The 24,976-nt window shown below is 42.7% G+C and overlaps 1 protein-coding gene across 2 annotated transcripts in view; it reads right to left on the bottom strand.

The window, feature by feature from the left end:
• MTUS2 (microtubule associated scaffold protein 2) overlaps nucleotides 1-24,976 on the bottom strand; it is a 319,106-nt gene that overhangs the window by 64,465 nt on the left and 229,665 nt on the right. For both annotated transcript variants that reach the window (XM_079973339.1, XM_079973338.1), the window contains 2 exons: nucleotides 22,248-22,409; nucleotides 8,967-9,065 (listed from right to left, as the gene is read on the bottom strand). In XM_079973339.1, coding sequence (XP_079829465.1) covers nucleotides 8,967-9,065; nucleotides 22,248-22,409 — 261 coding nt within the window. The remainder of the gene's footprint in view (nucleotides 1-8,966; nucleotides 9,066-22,247; nucleotides 22,410-24,976) is intronic.

Genomic DNA, 24,976 nt, shown 5'->3' with positions numbered 1-24,976 from the left:
AAGAACGATTGTCTCCAACCAAAGCCTCATGTGCACTATATGTTAAAAACAGTAGAATACCACTTTTTAAGTAAACAGCCATGGCTTCCAGCAAAGAAACTTGGGAGCTGTAGTTTGTTAAGGATGCTGTGAGTTGTTAAGCTGCAATTCCCAGAATGCTTTAACAGTTAATCTTTCTTTCCAGGGAACTCTGGGAACTGTAGCTCTGTGAGGGTAGTGGGGGTCTCCCAACAACTCTCAGCATCCTTAACAAGCTGCAGTTCGCAGGACGCTTTGGCCTATGACAGTATTTTTGCATGGTCTCTTTTGAGCAGCAGAATCCATTTGATACATCTGAAGCTATATAAGAACAAAAGGATTCAAGCTGTCTTGCAATGCCATGGATAATTTCATAGAGCTGGCATTGGGAAAGAAAACTCAGCTCCGGGATGCCTAAGAGACGCTGAATAAGGAATGTGCTTTTTCTCAGGTTATTATTCAAGAGTAGAACTTAAAATATCCATGCATTCATGTTTTAAATCAACTATGCTACACAGGCAAGACACATCCATCCTGCCATTCTTTCACTAACAAGTGACAGCTAAGTCGCCCCACAAGAATTCCCCTTATGTGGCATGAAAGATGTCACTGTGAAAGTGCAATGCTTAAGTTTAACTATGACACACACACATATTTTTAAAAGGATCTACTTATTACCCATGGAGTGGTGGCAGCTCCTGATGCTGTCACTGTGGTGGGGGGAGAGAGAGATGCAATAGCAACTGGGGTTGGGTTATCACCACTGTCTTGCCTATCTCACAAGGGAATCAGAAAAAAGGTACAGTCTGTGCATCAGTCTGCCCAAACCTGGTACCTTAAGATGTTTTGGACTACAACTCCCATCAGTCCCAGACACAATGGCCAATATTTAAGGATGGTGGGAGTTGCAGTCCAAAAACATATTGAGGGTACCAGGTTGGTGCAGACTATTTGGGAGCTGATGCACCACTTGTTCCTTTATGAGATAGGCAAGTTTTTGTCAGTGTTGTCTCCTACCCAGGTTGCCATTGCTTATCTCCTCCTCAAGCACTAGGTTGGGGAAGGCTGATCTATGAAAAGAGTTATGTATTTCCAAGGCCTCACAGTGGAAGGTTTTTATCACTTTCCTGGGAGGTCAGGTAAGCCCCACTATCCCATCAGACACTCCACATTTTTTATTAACCACAGTTTATCTTAACTGTGGTCTGTCAAAACAAGTGAACTTCTTAAACTGTGGTTTGAAGTTGGCTTGCTTTAACAAACCATAATTCAGATGGACTGCAGTTTTTCCACATTCCGACAAAATGAAAAGCTGTGGTTAAATAAAAAAAAGAGAGAAGATAGTTTCTGTAGTCCTCCTCCTGTTTGTGCCAGAAGAGGGCAAGTCTGAGGCTTACCTCAGCTTATTCCTGTCATGATAAGCCATTGTTTATCAAGACATGTTTTATCATGATTTTGAGAAATTTTACTATTAGTTACCCCAATGGACACTTCAAAAGCCATGCAATGACATTTACACAGAAAATAAAGGGGGGGGGGGGTAGTCAAGCCTGAAATAATTAAATAACCCTTTAGCGTATTGATGCTGAATCTTCAATGGAGACTGCAGATGAGTGGGTTTGTGTTTCACACAACTGTCCAGAAGAATAAATAGAATTTTATCACAAGGCTTCAAATCTCAAGGAATTCACTGACCTCATTTCTAGCAACACAGCAAGATAAAAGCACTTGGGTTTTATTTCTTTTTAAAAAGAGATCCAGCTAATACATACAAGTCACACTATGCAGTCTGACAGGCCAAGAAACACAATTATTGTGAAACAGGACACAGTTTGGCAGTAATTCCAGCTAGACCTCCCAGCTGCCCTAGATATTTCTACCACCTTTCTACATAATTGTTTTTACACAGCTGACCTCCGCCTTCAAACAGAATCTCCTGTGGCCCAATGATCTGCCACAAGCCTCTTACAAACTGCAGGTGCTGAAGAGCACTTGCGACAAATTTATCTAGAAAGGGTGAATGAGAAAACAGTCTAAGGAATGGAAAATCTTCTTCCCAGTGACATTTTAAACACCAATATGTATGCTTGACTAGAGATGTGAAAAAGCATAGATTTCTGTTCTGTTCTGTTCTGTTCTATATTTGCCCCACTGTCTGCTATGGTTAGATTTTACATAATTAGTTAATTAATTAATTAATTAAGTGATTCCACACCATTCATCACAATGCAGAGGAAACAAACTGCAAATGGGGGGGGGGGAGTCATCAATTACACATTTGTATATATCATTTGCGGACTGATCAACAACAGCAAATTCCAAATACATTTGATGGATTGGTTTCAATTCCGGATATGGGACAAATAAGTGAACATAGGCAATTCCCACTCCTATTTCTGTTGTCATCACAGTCTCTGACATCTCTAGGCTTAAGGCTATATACAGCTATGGATTCCACAGCAGATCTTCAGAGAGATCAGTGGATGAAGATTTTTGCAACATTGTAAGGCATCATATCATTCCTTCGGGGTTGATCTAAACATTACAGCCTTTCACAATGAATGCAACCTTTTAAATAATATTCAGCTGAAGATGCTCCATATAGACATTTTTTCAGTGCAGTTTTTGCAAATCTCTGTGCTTAATTTCACATTTTCTTTGCCATCTTCTTTATCAACCATAAACTCTGCAGAGCTTGTTGAGCTGGCCCAAGCATCACGCTGAGTGAGGGAGCCACATCAGCCAGCTGATTCTGCTAGCTTGGGCTACTATGCACCTTGACACATATATGTGCCTGATCAGATGCTGGTTCTCAGTGAATTTGCATTTCCCGATGTAATGTGTATAGGTGCTTGAACCTGATGTAAAAAATCAAAGCAAAAGGGATATGTTTATCTTGTGCATAAAATTCTGTGCATTTGCTAAAGTCTCATCCAATGAGCTGCTAAATGGAGGAAGCAGATGACACAACCAGGTCCCAGCATCCCAGTATGTTTGTTAGAGGAGAATACTACTGTCTGTGTTGCAGCTGCTGCCTACAATGCCATTGCATTGCCTTTGTGCAGCACAGATGTGCCAAGCAAGAGTTCCAGACAGAAAGGACAAATGGGGGGAAAGGGGAGGCAGTGGCTGCGTTTCCACATAGCACTAAGCCAAGAGGTGTGGCTTAATAAAACATACTGTGCATGAACTGTGTACTCATGCACATAGCCAGATTGCTCTTGCTTCATATGTCAGATGGATTTGTTATCCTCAGATGGATTTGTTACCCAACTGTGGTTTGTTTCACCCTAAGAAGCCAGGATTTGCAAGCCACAAGTAGCTATATGGCTAAGGGCTAGCTAGCGATCCTGGCTTGTTCAGGTTAAACAAACCACAGTCCTGAGTTTAGTCATCATGCTCTGGTGCTTTGTTTTATCTACTCATGTCTACTACATTTGTTTTTTTATTTTGTATTTTTATGCTGTGAACTGCCTTGAGATCTATGGATGAAGGGTGGTATACAAATGTAAATAATAGTAATAACAAAGTCAGGATAGGACAGTGTGTGGCAATGACTGGGTTTCCTGCACTGTATGGTTTATTAAGGTGAGTAGCTTGGCTTGCTACTACATTTAAAAGTGACCAGAGTAATTGGCGTATTTTTTGTAAAGGACTTAAGCCGAGGACGCGGTAGATTTGGAGTGCCAGTTCAAAGCTGCCGTTGCGGATTTTTGGCATTTAAGAAATTGTTTTCTGTTCAGAGAGTTAAGTGGGAGGTCAGGGTGGCTTGTGTTAGCATACTGGCCAATTATTTCTATGCCGCCTTTGCCATACTTTGGATATTACTTATACCTGCTCCAAATCTCTGCTGTACCTGCCGCTGAATCCCTCTAGGATCAAGCTGCCCATCTTCCCTATGATTATGGATAAAAGAAACCACAGCAGGGCTTGGAGAGACACATGTTTCGTCTCTGAAATGCTTAGAATTCACTCGACAACAAAAGTTGTATAATAGCAAGGTCAGTGAGGCTGCTTCGCAGTGACTTCCTCGAGGACTCCACAGCTAAATTGGCTGGGATTTAATTAAGGAAAATTTCCTGAAATTTTGTCCATCGTCTTCGCCAATTCCCCACAGCCTTACAGTATTTGAAGTGCAAGCCTTTAAGTTGTCCTTCCAAATACTCTGAAATGTCCTTGTAATTTAAACAGTGGTTTTTGTCCTTAGGGATAAACCTGAACTCCTCTATTCACCTGGGGCTAAAAGAACAACTCAGTATGCATATTCTGTCCCCATTCTGCTGTTTTCACATAGAGGACAGAAAATGCACTCCTGATGCCGGGACGAATTCCAAATTCCTTTCTGCCACGCTCCTTTAACAGCTGTGAAATTCTGGGGTGTTACGGAGAAGCAGAATGAGACATATTAATGGGTACAGACATGACTGCTATAAAATATTTTCAGTCACTTGAACAGCAAGGTTTGGATTTTCAGGATAAAATAATACAAGCAGTATGTCTACCGGAGAGGATTATTGCACATTAAAGAAAACACTGAAAAGCCTTTCTGATGGTTGGATCCAGGCTTTGTCATGCTTTGAATAGACACATTTATTTATTTAAACACAATGGGACCTCAATAAAGTTAAGGTGGTGTTGGGACGGATTCAGAAAGGCCCTCCTAATACCCTGAGGTTTTAGATAACTACTGCCTGGTAACGAATATCTCATTCTTGGACAAGGTGATCAAGATGGTGGTATCTGGCTAGCTAAATGGCCAGATTATTATCCAAATGAGATTCTGACTAAACATACAGAAAAAAATCTTTCTGACAGTAAGAGCTGTTCGACAGTGGAACAGTCTCCCTTGGGAGGTTGTGGACTCTTTTTTCCTTGGAGGTTTTTAAGCAGAAGTTGGACAGCCGTCCGTCCTGGATGATGTTGTAGCTGAGATTCCTGCATTACAGGGGGGTAGACTAGATGACCCTTGGGTCCCTTCAAACCCTTCAATTCTATCCCAGATAAGAGAAAGTGCTTCTTCACTCAACACATAGTTAAACCATGGAACTCATTTCCACAAGAGGTAGTGATGGCCACCAATTTGGATTGCTTTAAAAGAGGATTAGACAAATTCACGGAGGATAAGTGGACACTAGTCGTGATTGCTAGATTCTTCCTCCACTGTTCGGGGCAGTAAGTCTCTCATTACTAGGTGCTGGGAGTTGCAGGTGGGGAGAGAATGATATTGTGTCCCGGTCCTGCTTTTGGGCTTCTCACAGGCATTCATTTGGCTACTGTGTGAAAGAGGATGCAGGACTAGATGGGCCATTGGCCTAATCCAGCAGGCTCTTCTTGTGTGCTTATGAAGATAGGAGCTATACAGTGGTACCTCGGGTTACATATGCTTCAGGTTACATACGCTTCAGGTTACAGACTCCACTAACCCAGAAATAGTACCTCGGGTTAAGAACTTTGCTTCAGGATGAGAACATGTGGCGGCTGCGCAGCGGCAGGTCCCATTAGCTAAAGTGGTGCTTCAGGTTAAGAACAGTTTCAGGTTAAGAACGGACCTCCAGAACAAATTAAGTTCTTAACCCAAGGTGCAAAATGTCTGAAGGGCACCAGGTTGGGAAAGGCTAGTCTACTCTAAGGCTGAAAGTCTCAATCCAGCACAATGCAGCACATATGTAAAGATACGTATGTAAACCCATATAACCTTCAGCCCTCTGCAAGAACACATGAGGAGAAAACACAGTGCCTGAAGGTTATTATGAAGATTCAAGTACCATTTTTTTAAAGACTGAATGGATGTCTCCTTGAAATCATTTTAACTCCCACTAAATTGAGGATAATTTGTTTTCACTTTTTTGAAAGATTGGAAAAAAGCTAAACAAAGGGTTCAAGCCTACAAAAGGATGCAATTCTATTTCAAAAAGTGTCTTTTGGGGTCAGGTGAGACTGTGGGTTCAAAAAAATCCTATTAATTTTAAGTAATAAGTCACCATCTAGGGCAAGGTTATGGATGCCTGAGTCCTGCTGAGATAAATGGCGATGAAGCATGTGAAATTTGATAATGGCTTATGGCCGCTAAGTGCTATTGAAAAGGCTAATAAAAATATTTCCAGTATTAAACATCTTCTGGTACTCCATGTCAAATTTTGCAACCCCCAAAGGGCTGTCAAAATAAACTTTTGATTTGTTAACTGTCTAAATTTTAACTGATAAAAGTCAGTTTAGGTTTTGCATTTGAATAAAAATAGCTCTGAATAAAAGGATATACTTTCCGGGTTGTTGTTGTTTTAGATTACGCACATATATTCTGCATTATGGATTATCATAGGATCAAACTACATTTAAAAAAACTATTTAAAACATGTATGCTTTTGAATTATGGTGCTGGAGGAGACTCTTGAGAGTCCCATGGACTGCAAGAAGATCAAACCTCTCCATTCTGAAGGAAATCAGCCCTGAGTGCTCACTGGAAGGACAGATTGTGAAGCTGAGGCTCCAGTACTTTGGCCACCTCATGAGAAGAGAAGACTCCCTGGAGAAGACCCTGATGTTGGGAAAGATGGAGGGCACAAGGAGAAGGGGGCGACAGAGGACGAGACGGTTGGATAGTGTTTTCGAGGTTACCAGCATGAGTCTGACCAAGCTGCGGGGGGCAGTGGAGGACAGGAGTGCCTGGCGTTCTCTGGTCCATGGGGTCACGAAGAGTCGGACATGACTAAACGACTAAACAACAACATGCACCACATAATTGAATAAAAGACCTCAAAGCAGTTTACAAATAAGCAATCAACTTGCACGTTTCTTTTTTAAAAAATAAAAAATAAATAGCCACTGCAGGATGCGTGTGTGTGATTGTGTTTGCACACACACAGCTATCAGACCCATAGCACATGGAAAGGTTTCCTTAAAACCCACTGCATGGCCCAATAAAAATAAATAAAAACACAATAAAATCACTACAAATTCCAATAAAATCAATAATAATCAACTCAATGGAATCTTCCCTTGCAGAACTAATAGTAGGGGTGTTTATGTTTATGTGTGTGTGTGTGTGTGTGTGAGAGAGAGAGAGAGAGAGAGAGAGAGAGAGAGAGAGATTTTTGTCAGGAAAACACAACCCCCACCCAAATATCACGGTCCTGGTCCTGATCCATACAGTAGCAATGTACTTTTTTTTTTTAATGCACATTAATTGCCTACATGCAATCAGTGTTACACTTCACCTAGTCCTTAGAAGAGCACAGCCTTCAATGCAAGAAAGAAAGAGGTATAGCTTTTCTTTGATAGTGCCTACACAACCGCCCCACACACTCCTGATGGCTTTTGTAAGCTCTTATATAAAAATGTAATTTAAATTTGATTTATTGGGGTCATTTTTTTATAACCTATCAGAAATGTTCCACTCAATTAATCTAACTGATTAGTAGCTAAACATTGCAGCCCGACAGAATCACGTATGCACAAAGCTTGGTGCATTTGCCTCGCTTCTTCCTGTGGAGACAGCTGCTCTGGCCCACCCCTCCCCACCTATTGGCTTTCCAATTATGGAACGATTTAGAATACAATTTCTGCAATTCAGCGGTGGGTCTGTTGACACCGAGCAGAAGGAAAATGCTAGCTGTAGTCATGTATCTGGCGCACAGGTGCCAATATATCAGGATTATATTTGTCCTCTGAAGGTATCTGTAGAAATAACTGAAATACTGCTATGAGGGGGTTGTTGCTGCCACCACCGCCACTGTTAAGAGTTGTTGATTGTTTATGTATAATCATGTGTTTCAAATAGTTTGCCTTATTTTAAACAGTTAACAACAATGGCTTATTCCATTCAAAGACTTAACCGGACATAATTTGCTTGCCAAGTGGCATAACAGAGTTTGCCTGCTGCACAAGCTGCAAGTTTGAAGTTTATTATTTCAGAGAATCATAGAATTCTAGAGCTGGAAGGGACCCCAAGGGACATCTAGTCCCATAGGAGCCAACTCCTAGGGGCCAAGGTCCCTCTAAATTTGATGTGCATTGCCATTCAAATGGTCTTGTGATCTATTATTTATTACGTGGAGAGGGACTTACCTGCCTCCCCCAATATTTTATTTAAGTTGGCACCCTTGTCTAGTCCACCCCTCTGCAGTGTAGGAATCATAGCTAAAGAATCCCTGACAGATGGCCATTTATCATCTATAGATTTTCTGTTCATGTACAAATCAGTGTAAAGAACCCTCTTCCTCTCGCCCATTCCATCAGAGAACCAAATCAACAGTCATATATCATGTTGAGATGCAAACTCCATGGAAATTCAGAGCCATTTTTAAATTCCCTTACTGACCTGAGAGTCAAAACCAGAAGTGAACCAGCACATCAACAACCTGCTCCCCGCATCACCAGCAGAAAAGTCAGAGGGGTATGCAAGCAAGTTCACCTCTTGATAATTTGGTTCCCATTCCTTTTACAGTGGTACCTCAGGTTAAGTACTTAATTCATTCCGGAGGTCCGTTCTTAACCTGAAACTGTTCTTAACCTGAAGCACCACTTTAGCTAATGGGGCCTCCTGCTGAGGCTGCACCGCCAGAGCCCGATTTCTGTTCTTATCCTGAAGCAAAGTTCTTAACCCGAGGTACTATCTCTGGGTTAGCGGAGTCTGTAACCTGTAGCGTATGTAACCTGAAGCATATGTAACCCGAGGTACCACTGTACTAATGAGATGTCAGAACTGCATTCTCTGGGTTTGGGACCAGGACTACCAAACTCATGGGTCATTAGTACGGTGCCAGCAGGTGTCTATGTGCCTGCTGAAATTTGGCTTGAAAACTGCATTGACTTGTTTCGAATAGAACAGCTTTTGGTGTATGCTTCCTTTCAATGGCACAAGTTTTTGCCGACACACAATATTGATGCACGTTAAATATTGGCAAAGTTCAAACAGTCCTTAAAAACAAGTGTGTTTGGTTTATACATACCTGGTGAGTGGAGCTTGGTGGATGATACAACCAGTCTCTTAGGGGATGAAACTGTGGGTCTGTTGGCCTCTTGATCTTTCTGTACTTCTTTCTTGGAGCCTGTTGAAAAGGTTAAGACAACGGATGTTTGTTTTGCATGTGACTGAATGGGAAGCATAGCTGTGTGAAAGGGCCTTCATTTTCTGCCTGACTGCAATTACATTAACACTTTTCATGTGCCATATGCATGTTCAATTGTACATGTGACAGGGAAGGGAAGTGTGGCAGGTCATGTGGAAGTTGCAGCAGGACCATTAGATATGATTGCACCAAGACCTGCATTCCATGCATGCACACATGTGACACACACACACACTCATAAACACAGGTATGATGCATAAAGAGGGCTTTAGCAAATGTGGAATCTGTGAAACAGATTCCACATTACTTCTAGGTAGATAGGTTTAGAAACAGGTTGACAAGTCATTGAGCATTTTTAAGGACACATTGTCTGTTGTCTACCTTTGGCATTTAAAACCTATTTACTTTCAGGCTACATAACAATGGGCAGTAATGGGGGGGGGGGCGAGGCGGAAACCAAGGTCAAATTGGGCAATCATTTCAGATGAAAGATAAATGATGCTCAAATAATACATTTTTACATCCTTCTTGTGCATGTACAGGGAAAAATGACAAATAGATCTTTTACTGCAGGGTATATGAACCTGGAAAACTAAGCTACTGTCACAATACATTAAAAACTCGCCATCTATGTGATATGTATCTTCAGTGACTTCAAATAAAGAGAATGCTAATAATGAAATCTGTGGCTCTAATGCTTTGTAATTGGAAGCGGTAGGAGAGAAACAAGCATATTTTTTTGCAATTCTGCATTTGGATAATTAACTTATTTCATTAAATATTTTATTCTGTGAACTGCCCTGAGACTTCAGGGTATAGGGTGGTATAATAATAATTATAACAACAACAACAACAACAACAACAACAACAACAACAACAACAACTGCTGCTGGCTTCTCAAAACTTTCATAATGTCTGAAAGAGCACATGGCGCAATATAACCCACTACTATGCATGTCAAAATGTGAGTTCTGGTTAAGTCCAAGCTGCCATCCCAAGGTCCGTTAGGGGTTGGATTCGGTGGAATTTCAGCAGCCAAACTGTCTGCAAAGTTGTAGCCAAGGAGTTTATAACGTTTTATTTAATTATTTAATTTACAAAAGTTTCTAAACACCACCCAATCACATGAAGTGTCGAAGCTGGGTGCAACATAGACCACAAATCAATCACAGTAACGATTGGCTCATCTAGAAAAGGGAAACAAACAGCTGAATGGGCGTGTTGCCATAAGAAGGGTATTCAAAAGATGTCTGAAGGTTAATAGTGAGAGCAGGAGGCTGGACTAGATGGACGTTTGACCTGATCCGGCAGAGGCCTCTTCTTTGTTTATTTTATGGGAATTTATGCATATTAGTATAGTAAGCCGATTACGTATGTCAAAAAATGGTCACTGTGGCTACCTGATATAAGTTTGAATGAAACCACCCTCAGAAACATTATTAATGGAGTTTCCAAGCTACCTACTAATGGGGGGGGGAGGAGAGAGAGACTTGTTTTGCCTTCTGCAAAGAAAGATAAATAATTTTAAATTTTTTGCCTTCCTACCATCACCCCAATGCTCGCGAGCAGTCATGCCCTTCCTAAGTAATGAGCCATTACTGCACACACTGTTTGAGACAAGATGAGATAAGCTAGAAATATTAAAAGGTTATGAGAAAAGAACAATCCAGTTCTCACTAGAGAATTACTCGACAAGATGGAAATAACATGAATAAGTAAGGAAACAAGGACCGAACTGTATATTTGTCAGCCTAGGAAGATTCATTTTTTGTTCTTTTCTATTTCTTGACTTTGACTCTTTTGCTAGTAATTATTTTTGTCCTTTACCAACCGAAAGTGACTTATTTTCCTGTACTTTTTTTGTCTTTTTATTAAAAAGGCTATATATGTACGTAAGAGTCAAACTAGACCTGATTTTAAGTTTTAGATCACATGCTTGCAAAAGGGCCATGTATCTTTGTGGGGGTTGGCGAGTGGTGATTGTGGGCAGGTGACTTACTCTTCTTTTGCCCAAGAGAGCCATTGGAAGGTTAAAAGGAGGCAGTGGATCATTGCTCCAACTTTTGTTCCCCTTGCTAAGGCTGCAAGCCTAGCCCCAGTTACCTAGGATTACTTCCCTTTGGATTTACTTCTGAACAGACAGGGTTAGGATTGAAAATGATTTTCTTCCTTAAAAGGTTCTAATGTGGTGCAAACCACCCCTCTGATCCAATTCAGGGCATGATTTGGCAATGCAGATAATTGTCATTAAACATTATTCCTGAGCTTTATTTAAAAAAACACCCCTCTCTCCATAAACCTACTGGGCAGATTCTATACTATATTCTTTTATAGTAGGTTGATTTGCCCCTTCATGGATCACTGCCTTGCCGTGGCGAAGGGGCTTGAAGAACTCAGAGAAGCTATGAACTATGCCGAGCAGGGCACCCAAGATGAACAGGTCATAGTGGAGAGTTTTGACCAAACGTGATCCACCTGGAGGAGGAACCGGCAAGCCACTCCAGTATCCCTGCCAAGAAAACTCCATGGACAAAGACAACAGGCATATAAAAGTTATGACGCTGGAAGATGAGCCCCTCAGGTCGGAAGGCGTCCAACATGCTACTGGGGAAGAGCGGAGGGCAAGTACAAGTAGATCCAGAGCTGATGAAGCGGCTGGGCCAAAGCCGAAAGGATGCTCAGTTGCGGATATGCCTGGAAGCGAAAGGAAAGTCCAATGCTGTAAAGAAAAATATTGCATAGGAACCTGGAATGTAAGAACCATGAACATGGGTAAGTTGGAGGTGGTCAAAAATGAGATGGCAAGAATAAATATTGACATCCTGGGCATCAGTGAACTAAAATGGACGGGAATGGGTGAATTCAGTTCGGATGACCATCATATCTACTACTGTGGGCAAGAAACCCGTAAAAGAAATGGAGTGGCCCTCATAGTCAACAAAAGAGTGGCAAAAGCTGTACTGGGATGCAATTTCAAAAATGATAGAATGATCTCGATACGAATCCAAGGCAGACCTTTTAACATCACAGTAATCCAAGTTTATGCACCAACTACTGGTGCTGAAGAAACTGAAATTGACCAATTCTATGAAGACTTACAACACCTTATAGAAGTGACACCAAAGAAGGATGTTCTTCTCATTATTGGGGATTGGAATGCTAAAGTAGGGAGTCAAGAGATAAAAGGAACAACTGGCAAGTTTGGCCTTGGAGATCAAAACGAAGCAGGGCAAAGGCTAATAGAGTTCTGTCAAGAGAACAAGCTGGTCATCACAAACACGCTTTTCCAACAACACAAGAGACGACTCTACACATGGACATCACCAGATGGGCAGCATCGAAATCAGATTGATTATATTCTCTGCAGCCAAAGATGGAGAAGCTCTATACAGTCAGCAAAAACAAGACCTGGAGCTGACTGTGGCTCAGATCATCAGCTTCTTATAGCAAAATTCAAGCTTAAACTGAAGAAAGTAGGAAAAACCACTGGGCTGGTAAGATACAATCTAAGTCAAATCCCTTATGAATACACAGTGGAAGTGAGGAACAGGTTTAAGGATTTAGATTTGGTGGACAGAGTGCCTGAAGAACTATGGATGGAGGCTCGTAACATTATACAGGAGGCAGCAATGAAAACCATCCCAATGAAAAGGAAATGCAAGAAAGCAAAGTGGCTGTCCAATGAGGCCGTACAAATAGCGGGGGAGAGAAGGCAAGCAAAATGCAAGGGAGATCGTGAAACATACAGGAAATTGAATGCAGATTTCCAAAGAATAGCAAGGAGAGACAAGAAGACCTTCTTAAACAAGCAATGCAAAGAAATAGAGGAAAGCAATAGAATGGGAAGAACCAGAGTTCTGTTCAAGAAAATTGGAGATATGAAAGGAACATTTCGTACAAAGATTTCCATAATAAAGGACAAAAGTGGAAAGGACCTAACAGAAGCAGAAGACATCAAGAAGAGGTGGCAAGAATACACAGAGGAATTATACCAGAAAGAAACGGATGTCTCATATACCCCAGGTAGTGTGGTTGCTGACCTTGAGCCAGACATCCTGGAGAGTGAAGTCAAATGGGCCTTAGAAAGCACTGCAAATAACAAGGCCAGTGGAAGTGATGGTATTCCAGCTGAACTATTTAAAATTTTAAAAGATGATGCTGTTAAGGTGCTACACTCAATATGCCAGCAAGTTTGGAAAACTCAGCAGTGGCCAGAAGATTGGAGAAGATCAGTCTACATCCCAATCCCAAAGAAGGGCAGTGCCAAAGAATGCTCCAACTATCGCACAATTGCACTAATTTCTCACGCTAGCAAGGTTATGCTTAAAATTCTACAAGGAAGGCTCAAGCAGTATGTGGACCGAGAACTCCCAGAAGTGCAAGCTGGATTTAGAAGAGGCAGAGGAACCAGAGACCAAATTGCAAACATGTGCTGGATTATGGAGAAAGCTAGAGAGTTCCAGAAAGACATTTACTTCTGCTTCATTGACTATGCAAAAGCCTTTGACTGTGTCGACCATGGCAAACTATGGCAAGTTCTTAAAGAAATGGGAGTGCCTGATCACCTCATCTGTCTCCTCAGAAATCTCTATGTGGGACAAGAAGCTACTGTTAGAACTGGATATGGAACAACTGACTGGTTCAAAATTGGGAAAGGAGTACGACAAGGCTGCATTTTGTCTCCCTGCTTATTTAACTTATATGCAGAATTCATCATGCGAAAGGCTGGGCTGGATGAATCCCTAGCCGGAATTAAGATTGCCGGAAGAAATATCAACAACCTCAGATATGCAGATGACACAACCTTGATGGCAGAAAGTGAGGAGGAATTAAAGAAACTTTTATTGAGGGTGAAAGAGGAGAGTGCAAAATATGGTCTGAAGCTCAACATCAAAAAAACGAAGATCATGGCTACTGGTCCCATCACCTCCTGGCAAATAGAAGGGGAAGAAATGGAGGCAGTGAGAGATTTTACTTTCTTGGGCTCCATGATCACTGCAGATGGTGACAGCAGCCACGAAATTAAAAGACGCCTGCTTCTTGGGAGAAGGGCAATGACAGGCCTAGACAGCATCTTGAGAAGTAGAGACATCACCTTGCCAACAAAGGTCCGTATAGTTAAAGCTATGGTTTTCCCAGTAGTGATGTATGGAAGTGAGAGCTGGACCATAAAGAAGGCTGATCGCCGAAGAATTGATGCTTTTGAATTATGGTGCTGGAGGAGACTCTTGAGTGTCCCATGGACTGCAAGAAGATCAAACCTCTCCATTCTGAAGGAAATCAGCCCTGAGTGCTCACTGGAAGGACAGATCCTGAAGCTGAGGCTCCAGTACTTTGGCCACCTCATGAGAAGAGAAGACTCCCTGGAGAAGACCCTGATGTTGGGAAAGATGGAGGGCACAAGGAGAAGGGGGCGACAGAGGACGAGATGGTTGGATAGTGTTTTCGAGGTTACCAGCATGAGTCTGACCAAGCTGCGGGGGGCAGTGGAGGACAGGAGTGCCTGGCGTTCTCTGGTCCATGGGGTCACGAAGAGTCGGACACGACTAAACGACTAAACAACAACAACAGGTTGATTTGATCATTGACACAATGGAACAAACCATTTTGATCCATTTAGATTCAATAGGAAGTATGTTCTTTTCCCAATTATTTGTGACCACTACCTTTGCACCAGTGACAAGACTAGTTCCCACATCTAGATCATTTTCTGAGATAGCATATTTTAAATAAGCAAGTAAGAGTACCTTAGTTTCCAAAGCTCTTGACCAATATTTGCCTTCTCTCTTGAAAACTACCAACTTTCTATAAATAAAACATGTCTCACAACATTTCCTCATGCAGCACAATTATTTCACTAGAGTATGAAAGGACAAATCCCATGCTTTCTCATCCCTGCCCCCCCAATCTCTTATCTTCCTTCCCTCCTCTTCCTCTGTAATCTTTTTCTGTTTAATCTTTGACATGCCAGCAAAGTATGCAAAATTGAGAAAGTTCCAAATATGCATAAGTGGATGGTGTAATACAGTGAAATCTAATTAAATTTACTCATTTCATAGAGTGGAAGAAAAGCAATCAACTCCTGTCATCAACACAATTTGCATGGCAATTATTTTCTAATGTTGTTGTCCCATGCTAGGCGCATGTCTTCTCTCTCTCTCTTTTGTTTTGTTTCTGACGGTCTGAATTGCTGTGGTGCAGCAAAATGGTGAGATACTAGTTGTGTTAATTAAAGATTATCGGTACCCCCGTTGCCTAATTTAGATGACAAGCAGATCTCATGAAAATACTAGATCTGCTATCTACCCGGGATTTATATTTCCCTTTTAAATGAGATTGTATAGGAGGAACAGTCCTCTTCTAGGAAAACCCAACACATGACATATTTCAAATGGAACTTTGCAGGGTTGCATTCCTCTCATTAGGATGCTTGAAGCTGTTCCTTTGCAAATGAATTTCCCACTTACACCTTGTTACAATGATGCACTTTCCTCCGCTATGCATGCATTTCAAGCGCTATGGTGAAACCCTTCCTTTCAGATGTTTCCTATTTGAAGCTAAATGGCATGCAAGGCAGTTCACCCACTGCTATTCATTCCATACACCATGGGGAATAATGAGGGAAGAGAGATGTAATATTCTAGAGCATTGGCCCAGCTCAAACATACTTTTTCCTTTCCGGAGTCAATCTCTCAAAAGCCATTTCTGTTCATTTGTGGCAGCCACTGGTCGTAGTCACTGCAATTCTGCACTTTTAATATTTCTTTATTATTATTATTATCTGTAACAACTGGGACTTGCCAAAAAATATTTCAGTGTGGTGTGTTCCTGTTCAGGGTTCCCAACAGCCACCCATGCCCTATTCAAGAATACTCCATTAGATCCTGTTTCCCCCTCAGCAGTCAGAATTCCATGACCTCTGAGGACGCTCAGTCTTCATTGACCTGTCAGGGCGGATCCCTTTCTTCCCTTAATGTTTTATCCTCAAGTTTTCTTGTACTTCAGGAGACCTCCATTGTTCAGCCTGGACCCTGAGATCCAGCTCTGAGGGCCTTCTGGTGGTTCCCTTACTGTGAGAAGTGAAGTTACAGGGAGCCAGACAGAGGACCTTCTCAGTAGCGATATCTGCCCTGTGGAACGCCCTCCCATCAGATGTCAAGGAAATAAAGCACTATACAACTTTAGAAGACATCTGAAGGAGCCCTGTACAGGTAAGTTTTAATGTTTGATGTTTTATTACATTTTTATATCTGTTGGAAGCTGCCCACAGTGGCTGGAGCAACCCAGTCAGATGGGAGGGGTTCAAACAATAACACTGTTGTTGTTTCCCTGAGTTTACTGGTACTTCCCTATTGATCATGTCCAGTAGTGGACAGTGTGCTGGTCTGAAGATACGTGACTCTTGCTGCTTACTAGGATACGGAAGGGTGAGGCAGCGGCCAGGTTGGTGCAGTGCAAATTCACTGGCTGAGCCAATCCAGTGCTCCTACCAGTGCATTTGCATGGTGCTGCCCTCCCTGCCACCTTGCCCCCTTCCCCCTACTGGAAAGCAGCAGTGACTCACCAGCCGGGAGGTCAGGTGAGCGCCTCTCCTTTACCACGCCGTCCACTACTGTGTGTGGAGCTCAGCTTGTGAAGGTGGAAGAAAGTTGGCCAGTGTGGTGTAGTGGTTAAGAGCGGTGGACTTGTAATCTGGTGAACCGGGTTCGCTTCCCCGCTCCTCCACATGCAGCTGCTGGGTGACCTTGGGCCAGTCACACTTCTCTGAAGTCTCTCAGCCCCACTCACCTCACAGAGTGTTTGTTGTGGTGGAGAAGGGAAAGGAGATTGTTAGCCTCTTTGAGACTCCTTCGGGTAGTGATAAAGCGGGATATCAAATCCAAACTCCTCCTCTTCTTCCTCCTCCTCCTCCTCTTCTTCTTCTTCTTCTTCTTCTTCTTCTTCTTCTTCTTCTTCTTCTTCTTCTTCATGCTTGGTCCTCTTTTTAGATTATGTCTGTCTCCACCTTAAAATGGTGAATTACTATAGTCCAAGAGATGACATTTTGTGGGAATGTGATGTGGGGTCTGCCAGTCCACTCTTTCCTACCAGAGAATCACAGTGATGACAAGCTCCAGGAATCCTGCCCTCTCTGCTGGGCAGAAGAACTAATGGGGTGATGGGCATCTTGAGGCTCTCACCCGTACTTGCTGCTTGTGCTGAGCTGAGATTGGCTTAGCTTCTTCCCACAGAGCTGATTGCCTAGCAGAGGTCACCACCAGCACTCTCATTGGCTGGCTCTCGTCTCCCTTCCTCACAGTGCTGGCCTCTGCTGCCTCTCCCTTGCCCTCTGTGGGTGCTGTCCCACCCAACAGCTGACTGGTGGTGTGTGCACCGCATGAAGCACCTGATCGAGACATTAGAGGCTGGGTGCAAAACAGTCCCGGGCTTTAGCCCTGTTAGCTTGGGAGTCAATACACCCCTGGTTTTAAATCTTTGGATTTTACTCCTTGGCCCTCCATTTCAAATCAATGAGCTGCTGCAAAGCTTCTTTTCCTGTCTTCTGCTTTAACATGATTTGTGATTATATAATGGTACAGTATTGATTCTGTCTCATTGTAATATTCTTTTAATCCTTGCATGCCACCCAGATATATCCATTTATAGGGTAGTCTTTAAATTGCATAAATAAATACTATAAATAATAAACACCTCCTTCACACAATGAGGGTGGTCATGGTGTATACACATACATAATGGACTGAGGCTCGTGATATGACAACATAAATGCATCCATTTTTCTCTACTTCAGCATTGGCTTCTTTAAATCAATAAAAAGTAGGATTCATTCATCTGGATATGCCCTCAGGTGTTGTGGGGGAGCGATCACAGCTCAGTGACAAGGATTCAGTCCCTGGATTCTCCAGTTTAAAAAGGATCAGGTAGCAAGGGAAAGAGCTCTGCCTGAGATCCTGGAGAGCTGCTGCCAGTCAGAGCAGACAATATTGGCCAAGATGTACAAATAAATGGATCCTGCATGAATCAGCTTCCTTTGTTCTCCCTATTAATTTCTTTCCATCAGAAAACACTTTTAAAATAGTAATTAGAAGAAGCTCTTCTACCTCATATTTAGACTGATTTGATCAATCTTTTCCTCTATGAAATGGGAGGAGAAAGATCTCAACCAGACCTCAGTGCTTTTCACGGCTCATATGCTCTCCCATGAAGCTGATGGATCAGAGCCCAGAGGCAGGAAGTCTCAGGTTAAACTGTTTGCACAATTTCAAGTTGGTATCTGGTTGGCAAAAACCTCTGCCAGAGACCTTGCCAGTCAGAGTAGGCCATACTGGGATAGATGGAGGCAGCTCAATGCATTCAACTCAGCCAACAACTTCCCATCATTACTTATAAGGACAGATAATCCCAAACAATTGTACAAAGATGTGCTGATGTGCTGAGCCTGAGCTAGGTGCATTCTAAGATGGTGGTGGTGTTCTGATGACTCTCCCCATGCTTTGAAATAATGCATGAAAAGGGTTGTGGAGTTGCTTTAGACCAGCCCCAACCTCACCACTGACATCTGCAGCAACCATTCCTCTTCTCCATCTGTATGGTTGGCCAGGGTGTGAAGGGCTCTGTATATTTGCTGATGTATGCTCTTCCATATGAGGCAGGACTGGTTGGGCCAGGGTCCCCCCTCGTGTGGAAGAGAGATGAGGCTAGTCCATGTGCCCTCCTCATTTCTTTTTTTAACGTGTGGCAGGTATGTGAACCTCCTTTTGTGACATGAAGGATATTCCTGCATTACATTTTTAAAAAATAAATGCAGGCCTATGGTAGGGACGTCCGTTTTAGTTTCTCTTAGTTTCTCATTATTCCAGTCTGAAGTTCTCCACATCCCCACATCAGTTTGAGGTGTTCTTTAAAAAAAAGTCTTCATAAAAATTCACCATCTTTTTAGTTAGCACAAATTAGTACAAATTTAGTACAAATTAGTCCCAATATACACATTTTTGCAAATTAAAATCTTCCCTAATATAATGCATTTGGTATGTTATTTTTCCTAATACATGATTTTGTATGTTATTTTTCCTAATACATGATTTTGTATGCACACTTTATCCTAGCAGATCACTGGGCATTTTGCAACTGCATTGCAAAATTCAGAGCAGTGAGAATTTTGAAGGATTGGTGTATTTCGGTTCAGTTGTTTTGTAAACTGCGAATTAGGTAGGTTCCCCTTTGAATGTGAACTGAATCAAATTTCTCCCCTATCTACCCCCAGTTTATAGTTTCATATTTTTCTAAAGCTATGTATTTTTTAGGTACCAAAATTGTGGAGCTGATTCCAGCTCCTGATTTCCAGGCTTCACCTGCTTCTTACTGGGGGCTGCTTGATGTTTTGATTTCCACCAGAAGAATGTTGGCAAGTTTCTTACTAGCATTTATGGCTTTCAGAAAAATGAGGCTGGCAGCCTCACTTAACACCTCCCCCAGAACGGGTATTTATCATTTTTTTCTTGACAGGACTGTTGTCAGTGGCTGACAGCTGCAAGGGCAGCCAGCTGGGGCCGAAAGGAGGAAGGGGCAGATTATTCCTTAATGAGTTCTTGAAATATTTTGAAGTGAGGTCTTCTTTCTCCCCTGCCTTGCCTTGTTCCATTATTGCCCCCTGATGACTACTGGTGGAGATAAAGCTACAATGACAATGCATGTTTGCCCAAAGCCAAATCCCGGTATAACCAGCCATTTCTCTAATGCAATACATCATCTATCTAGAAGAATTCAAAACTTCCTCTCCTTTCAACAGCAGGCTTGATGTCACTGCTGGCTGCACTCTTGGCTTTTTAACCTGTGCTTAGATAAGTGTCACAATTAAATATCAGACCTGACATGAAAATAAATAGCAGTGGTTAGACAACATTTGTTGTCTTGGACCAGAGAGCTCTGCTGTGAAAGAAACACTATGCTGTCTTCCTCCTTTCTCCAGCTCATCTTTAGCCTTTTTACCCCTTCTCTCCTAATTTAATAAAAAATAATGATTCCCAAACCACCTTAAGTAATGTGAAAAATTGACAGGAATAAGCGTGATAGAACGTGCATAAGAGAGATAAAACAGCATCAGGAGAAGCTGGCTTATATTGAGGAGGACCACTGGTCCATTGGGATCAGTACTGTCTACACGGACTGGTAGCAGCTCTCCAGATTTTCAAGCAGGAAATGAAAATAAAGCTGCCAACATCCTAATGCAGCTGTACAAATCTATGGCACGACTACATTTGGAATACTGTATATAGTTCTGGTCGCCTTGCCTCAAAAATTATATTAGAGAGTTGAGAAAGGTTCAGAAAAGGGCAACCCAAATGATCAAGAGGTCGCCGCGTTTAGAAGAAGACAAGCAACTTTTTCTCCTTCTCTTATAGCACCACAACAGTGGTGGATATTGGAAGATTCAAGACAGACAAAGGAAAGAATTTCTTCATGCAGCACTTAGTGAAACTATGGAACTTGCTCCCACAGTGATGGCCACCAGCCTGGATGGCTTTAAAAGAGGCTTGGGCAACTTCATGGAGGAGAGAGCTATCCATGGCTTGCTATGATGGCTAAGCTCTGCCTCCTTCGTCAGAAGCAGCAACGCTTCTGAATGCCAATTGTTGGAAGCCGCAGTAGGAGAGAGCGCTCTTGTGCACAGGTATCTGGTTGGCCACTGTGAGAACAGGATGCTGGACTAGTTGGGCCACTGGCCTGATCCAGCAATGGGACCATTCCCAGTTCTACCAGGAGATGATGGGGATTGGACCTGGGACCATCAGCACACAAAGCAGATGCTCTACCACTGAGCTATGGGCAGTCCTCACAATGCTAATTACATTACTGTTAAATCGTCGTTCGGCCCCAGCTCCTGCCCACCTAGCAGTTCGAAAGCACTCTTAAGTGCAAGTAGATAAATAGGGACCGCTTTATAGCGGGAAGGTAAATGGCATTTCCGTGTGCTGCGCTGGTGCTGGCTCGCCAGCTGCAGCTTCGTCACGCTGGCCACATGACCCGGAAGTGTCTTTGGACGGCGCCGGCTCACGGCCTCTAGAGAGAGATGAGCACGTAACGCCAGAGTCGGACACGACTGGCCCGTACGGGCAGGGGTAACTTTACTTTAAAGATAAATGGCTGGTTTGCATTATCAAAAGGAATGGTGGACGTGAGCCATATATTAGCCCTATTTATATCTGAGCTAGTGTGGTTAGAGTGTCGGACCAAGACCTGGGAGTAAAAGGTAAAGGTAAAGGGACCCCTGACCATTAGGTCCAGTTGTGGCTGACTCTGGGGTTGTGGCGCTCATCTCGCTTTATTGGCCGAGGGAGCTGGCGTACAGCTTCCAGGTCATGTGGCCAGCATGACTAAACCGCTTCTGGCGAACCAGAGCAGTGCACGGAAACGCCGTTTACCTTCCCGCCAGAGCAGTACCTATTTATCTACTTGTACTTTGACGTGCTTTCGAACTGCTAGGTTGGCAGGAGCAGGGACAGAGCAATGGGAGCTCACCTCGTCGCAGGGATTCGAACCGCCGACCTTCTGATCGGCAAGTCCTAGGCTCTGTGGTTTAACCCACAGCGCCACCCACATCCCTCAAGACCTGGGAGACCAGGGTTCAAATCCCTACTCAGCCGTGAAGTTCACCTTAGGCCAGTCACTCATTCTGAGCCTAACCAACCTCACAGGTTTGTTGTGAATATAAAACAAGGAGGAGGAGAACTATGTACGTCACCTTGAGCTCCTTGGAGGAAAAGTGGGATATAAATGTATTAAATCAATAATAATAACCCCAAGGGAAAGCAAAATGCCAAATGGCCAGAAGGTAGACTGGTGTGAACGACAAGCAAAATGACCAATGACCAGAAGATAGACTGGTGCAAATGCTTCACAGGGAATTTTCAGGGAAATTAATACATCCAAAAAGGACCATGCATTCAGGAGGAAAGGATGCATTAAACAGCAGCAGCTGTTTACAAAATGAGAAGGATTTGGTCACCACCCATATCTCAGAGCAGAGCCTGGTGCCCTGCAAGTGGAAGAATTCTAAGTGCCGGAAAATGAGGACCAAGCCATAACACACATTTTAGGAACATGCACGTATATGTATATGTACATTATACGGACTCCGATATGCATGCTTGAAAAGCTCACCAGCAGGTGTTGCGGCAGTCTTCGGCGCTGGAAGTAAACTCCTACGGGCAGCTGCTGCGTTGTTTGATGCCTGTGGTGGAGTCCTACTGGCCCCCTTGAGTGTTTCTTTAGAAGGCTCAGCTGCCTTAGGAATGGTTTGCTCCTCATTTCCAAAGTTTGAACCTGCGGGAAGCCAAAGCCACACTAATTAGAACTTCATAAAAAATAGATACAAATTGCTAGATCTGTATTTGCAGTTTCAAACCTTCACCAAAAATTTAAAAAAGTTTGCTGCTCCGAAATACTTGGGTAATTATGAAGTTAAATTGTACTTGCTTTGGAGTGGATGTACTGCATCGTTTTCAACAGTGGCGTAGCATGGGGGGTGCAGGGGGGCTCGGCCGCACCGGGCGCAACATCTGGGGGTTAGGGAAATCCACGGGTTAGGGGGCGCAAATCCATGGGTTAGGGGGCGCAAATCCATGGGTTAGGGGGTGCAAATTACTTGCCTTGCCCCGGGTGCTGATAACCCACGCTACGCCACTGGTTTTCAATCAACTCCGCGGGAAGGCTACATACATACCATACATTTAAAACATGCACACACGCACACATACACCAAGAATCCTGGAGACAGTAGTTTAAGGGTGCTGGGAATTATAGATCTGTGAGGCACAAACTACATTTCCCAGGATTCTTGAGGGGTGTGTGTGTGCTTCAGATGCACTTCAAATGTATGGTGTGTATGCAGCTATGTACAAAGTGGAATGGGACGCGGGTGGCGCTGTGGGTTAAACTACAGAGCCTAGGGTTTGCCGATCAGAAGGTTGGCGGTTCGAATCCCTGCGACGGAGTGAGCTCCCGTTGCTCGGTCCCTGCTCCTGCCCACCTAGCAGTTTGAAAGCACCTCAAAGTGCAAGTAGATAAAAAGGTACCGCTCTGGCGGGAAGGTAAACGGCATTTCCGTGCGCTGCTCTGGTTTGCCAAAAGCGGCTTAGTCATGCTGGCCACATGACCCGGAAGCGAGATGAGCACCGCAACCCCAGAGTCGTCCGCAACTGGACCTAACAGTCAGGGGTCTCTTTACCTTTTACAAAGTGGAATGGTAAAAGGCTTATTTACTAAAGGCTTCATTTTTAATCTACTTGGTCTTCTGAGAATTAACATAGATGAGATGTGAACAGATCTACTTTTTAAAAAAGCAGTCATGGGAGAAGGAGGAGAGGCTCCAACTTTGATCAGAGCGTTAGTGCCAGGAAAGAAAGCACTTAACCTTACAACTGGTAAGGGGGCCTGAGAGCCCACTGCCCAAAGACATCAACCAGCACAGTATCTGAGTTGGCATAACAATGGGCATTATATGTATTTATATGTCTTTCAATGAACTGAAATGAGCGAAAGATTATGAATTGTGGGGAGAGAGAGAGTGTGAACTTGACAGCTTATTATTATTATTATTAGTTGCTATTTTGGTAATGTTGTTTTATAGATTATACATGCCCTATTGATTTGTTAATCACATAATATGACTTTTGCTGTAATTGAGATGTTTAGCTTTTTTTTAGTTGCTACTTTGTTACTAGTGTTTTATAGATTGCAATTGTTTTATTGGTGGTTTTCTAATTATTTAAAAAACATATGCTGTATTTGTGATGCTTTATTATGTACAAAACACCTGGAAGGTACCAGGTTGAGGGAAGACTGCTGTAGTTTCATTGAGAGTGTGCAAGCATTCCTGCATCCTCATCTTGCCTAGGGAAGCGCCTCTTTCAGTAGAATAGTAGCTGTGCTTTTGACTGAAAAGCAAACTGGCTTATGTTTGCTGCAAGAAAGGGAAACATATCCATTTCTCTGCCTGTGATTTCAGTTTCCTACTATATTAGTAGGAAACAAGTGCAAACTGCCATTCTCTCAGAATGGAACCTTGCATTGTGTTTTTTTTATTATCGTTTTCCAGTACAATCTCTTTCAATCAGCACATCCATATTGATCTCATTCTCTTATCTAATCACAAATTATTAGGCTTTGCAACCCCTGTATATTCTCTTCAGCTGTTTCCCACCCCAGAAAATAATCCCTGCTGTGCTCTTCGAATATGCATGGAAATCAGTGCTTTTAAAACATTTTCTAAAAAGGCCAGCGCTGGGAGTAAATGGGATGCTTAAGTAGACTGAGAGATTACAGTGTTTTGTGGCTTCAGTGCTCGCAACAGAATGAGGGGGGAGAGGTATAAGGCAAGTGATATACTGTACAGAATTCCACAGGAAAACTACTGTATTGTGCTTACTCTCATCATATTTAAAAGAACACAATGCAGTGCTATTTATATGCCTGTGCGTTTTAAAGAAGCAGTCACCCTATCCATACATGTGGATTTGGTTGCAGGAAAACATTGCCTCGGTTTGGCTCTGCAAACTTTAAATTTTATTATAAATATATATCCATTTTAGAGCAAGAAAGAAAACACATTTCCAGCCGAGGCAGGTGTGTGAGAGACGTGTGTGTCTTGGCTATAACTACACACACCATCATAAAGTTTGCTGTTTACGTGTGTGGGTCCTAGCTGAAAGCAGCACATCCGAAGCCGGAATGGATTCCTACAAACATATTGGGCCTTTTCTCAAATAATAAAGCAACATTAAAAATTCAAAAGAAAAGCAACCTGCTGTTGTCAAAAGAGAACAGGAAAACCACAGGCCGATGAGCAGGAATGATTATTATTCTATGTAAGCAAAGATGTTTTGTTGCAG

The sequence above is a fragment of the Podarcis cretensis genome, assembly GCF_951804945.1.
Source record: "Podarcis cretensis genome assembly, chromosome: 4".
NCBI lineage: Eukaryota > Metazoa > Chordata > Lepidosauria > Squamata > Lacertidae > Podarcis > Podarcis cretensis.
This window is presented reverse-complemented; position numbering and strand designations above follow the sequence as displayed.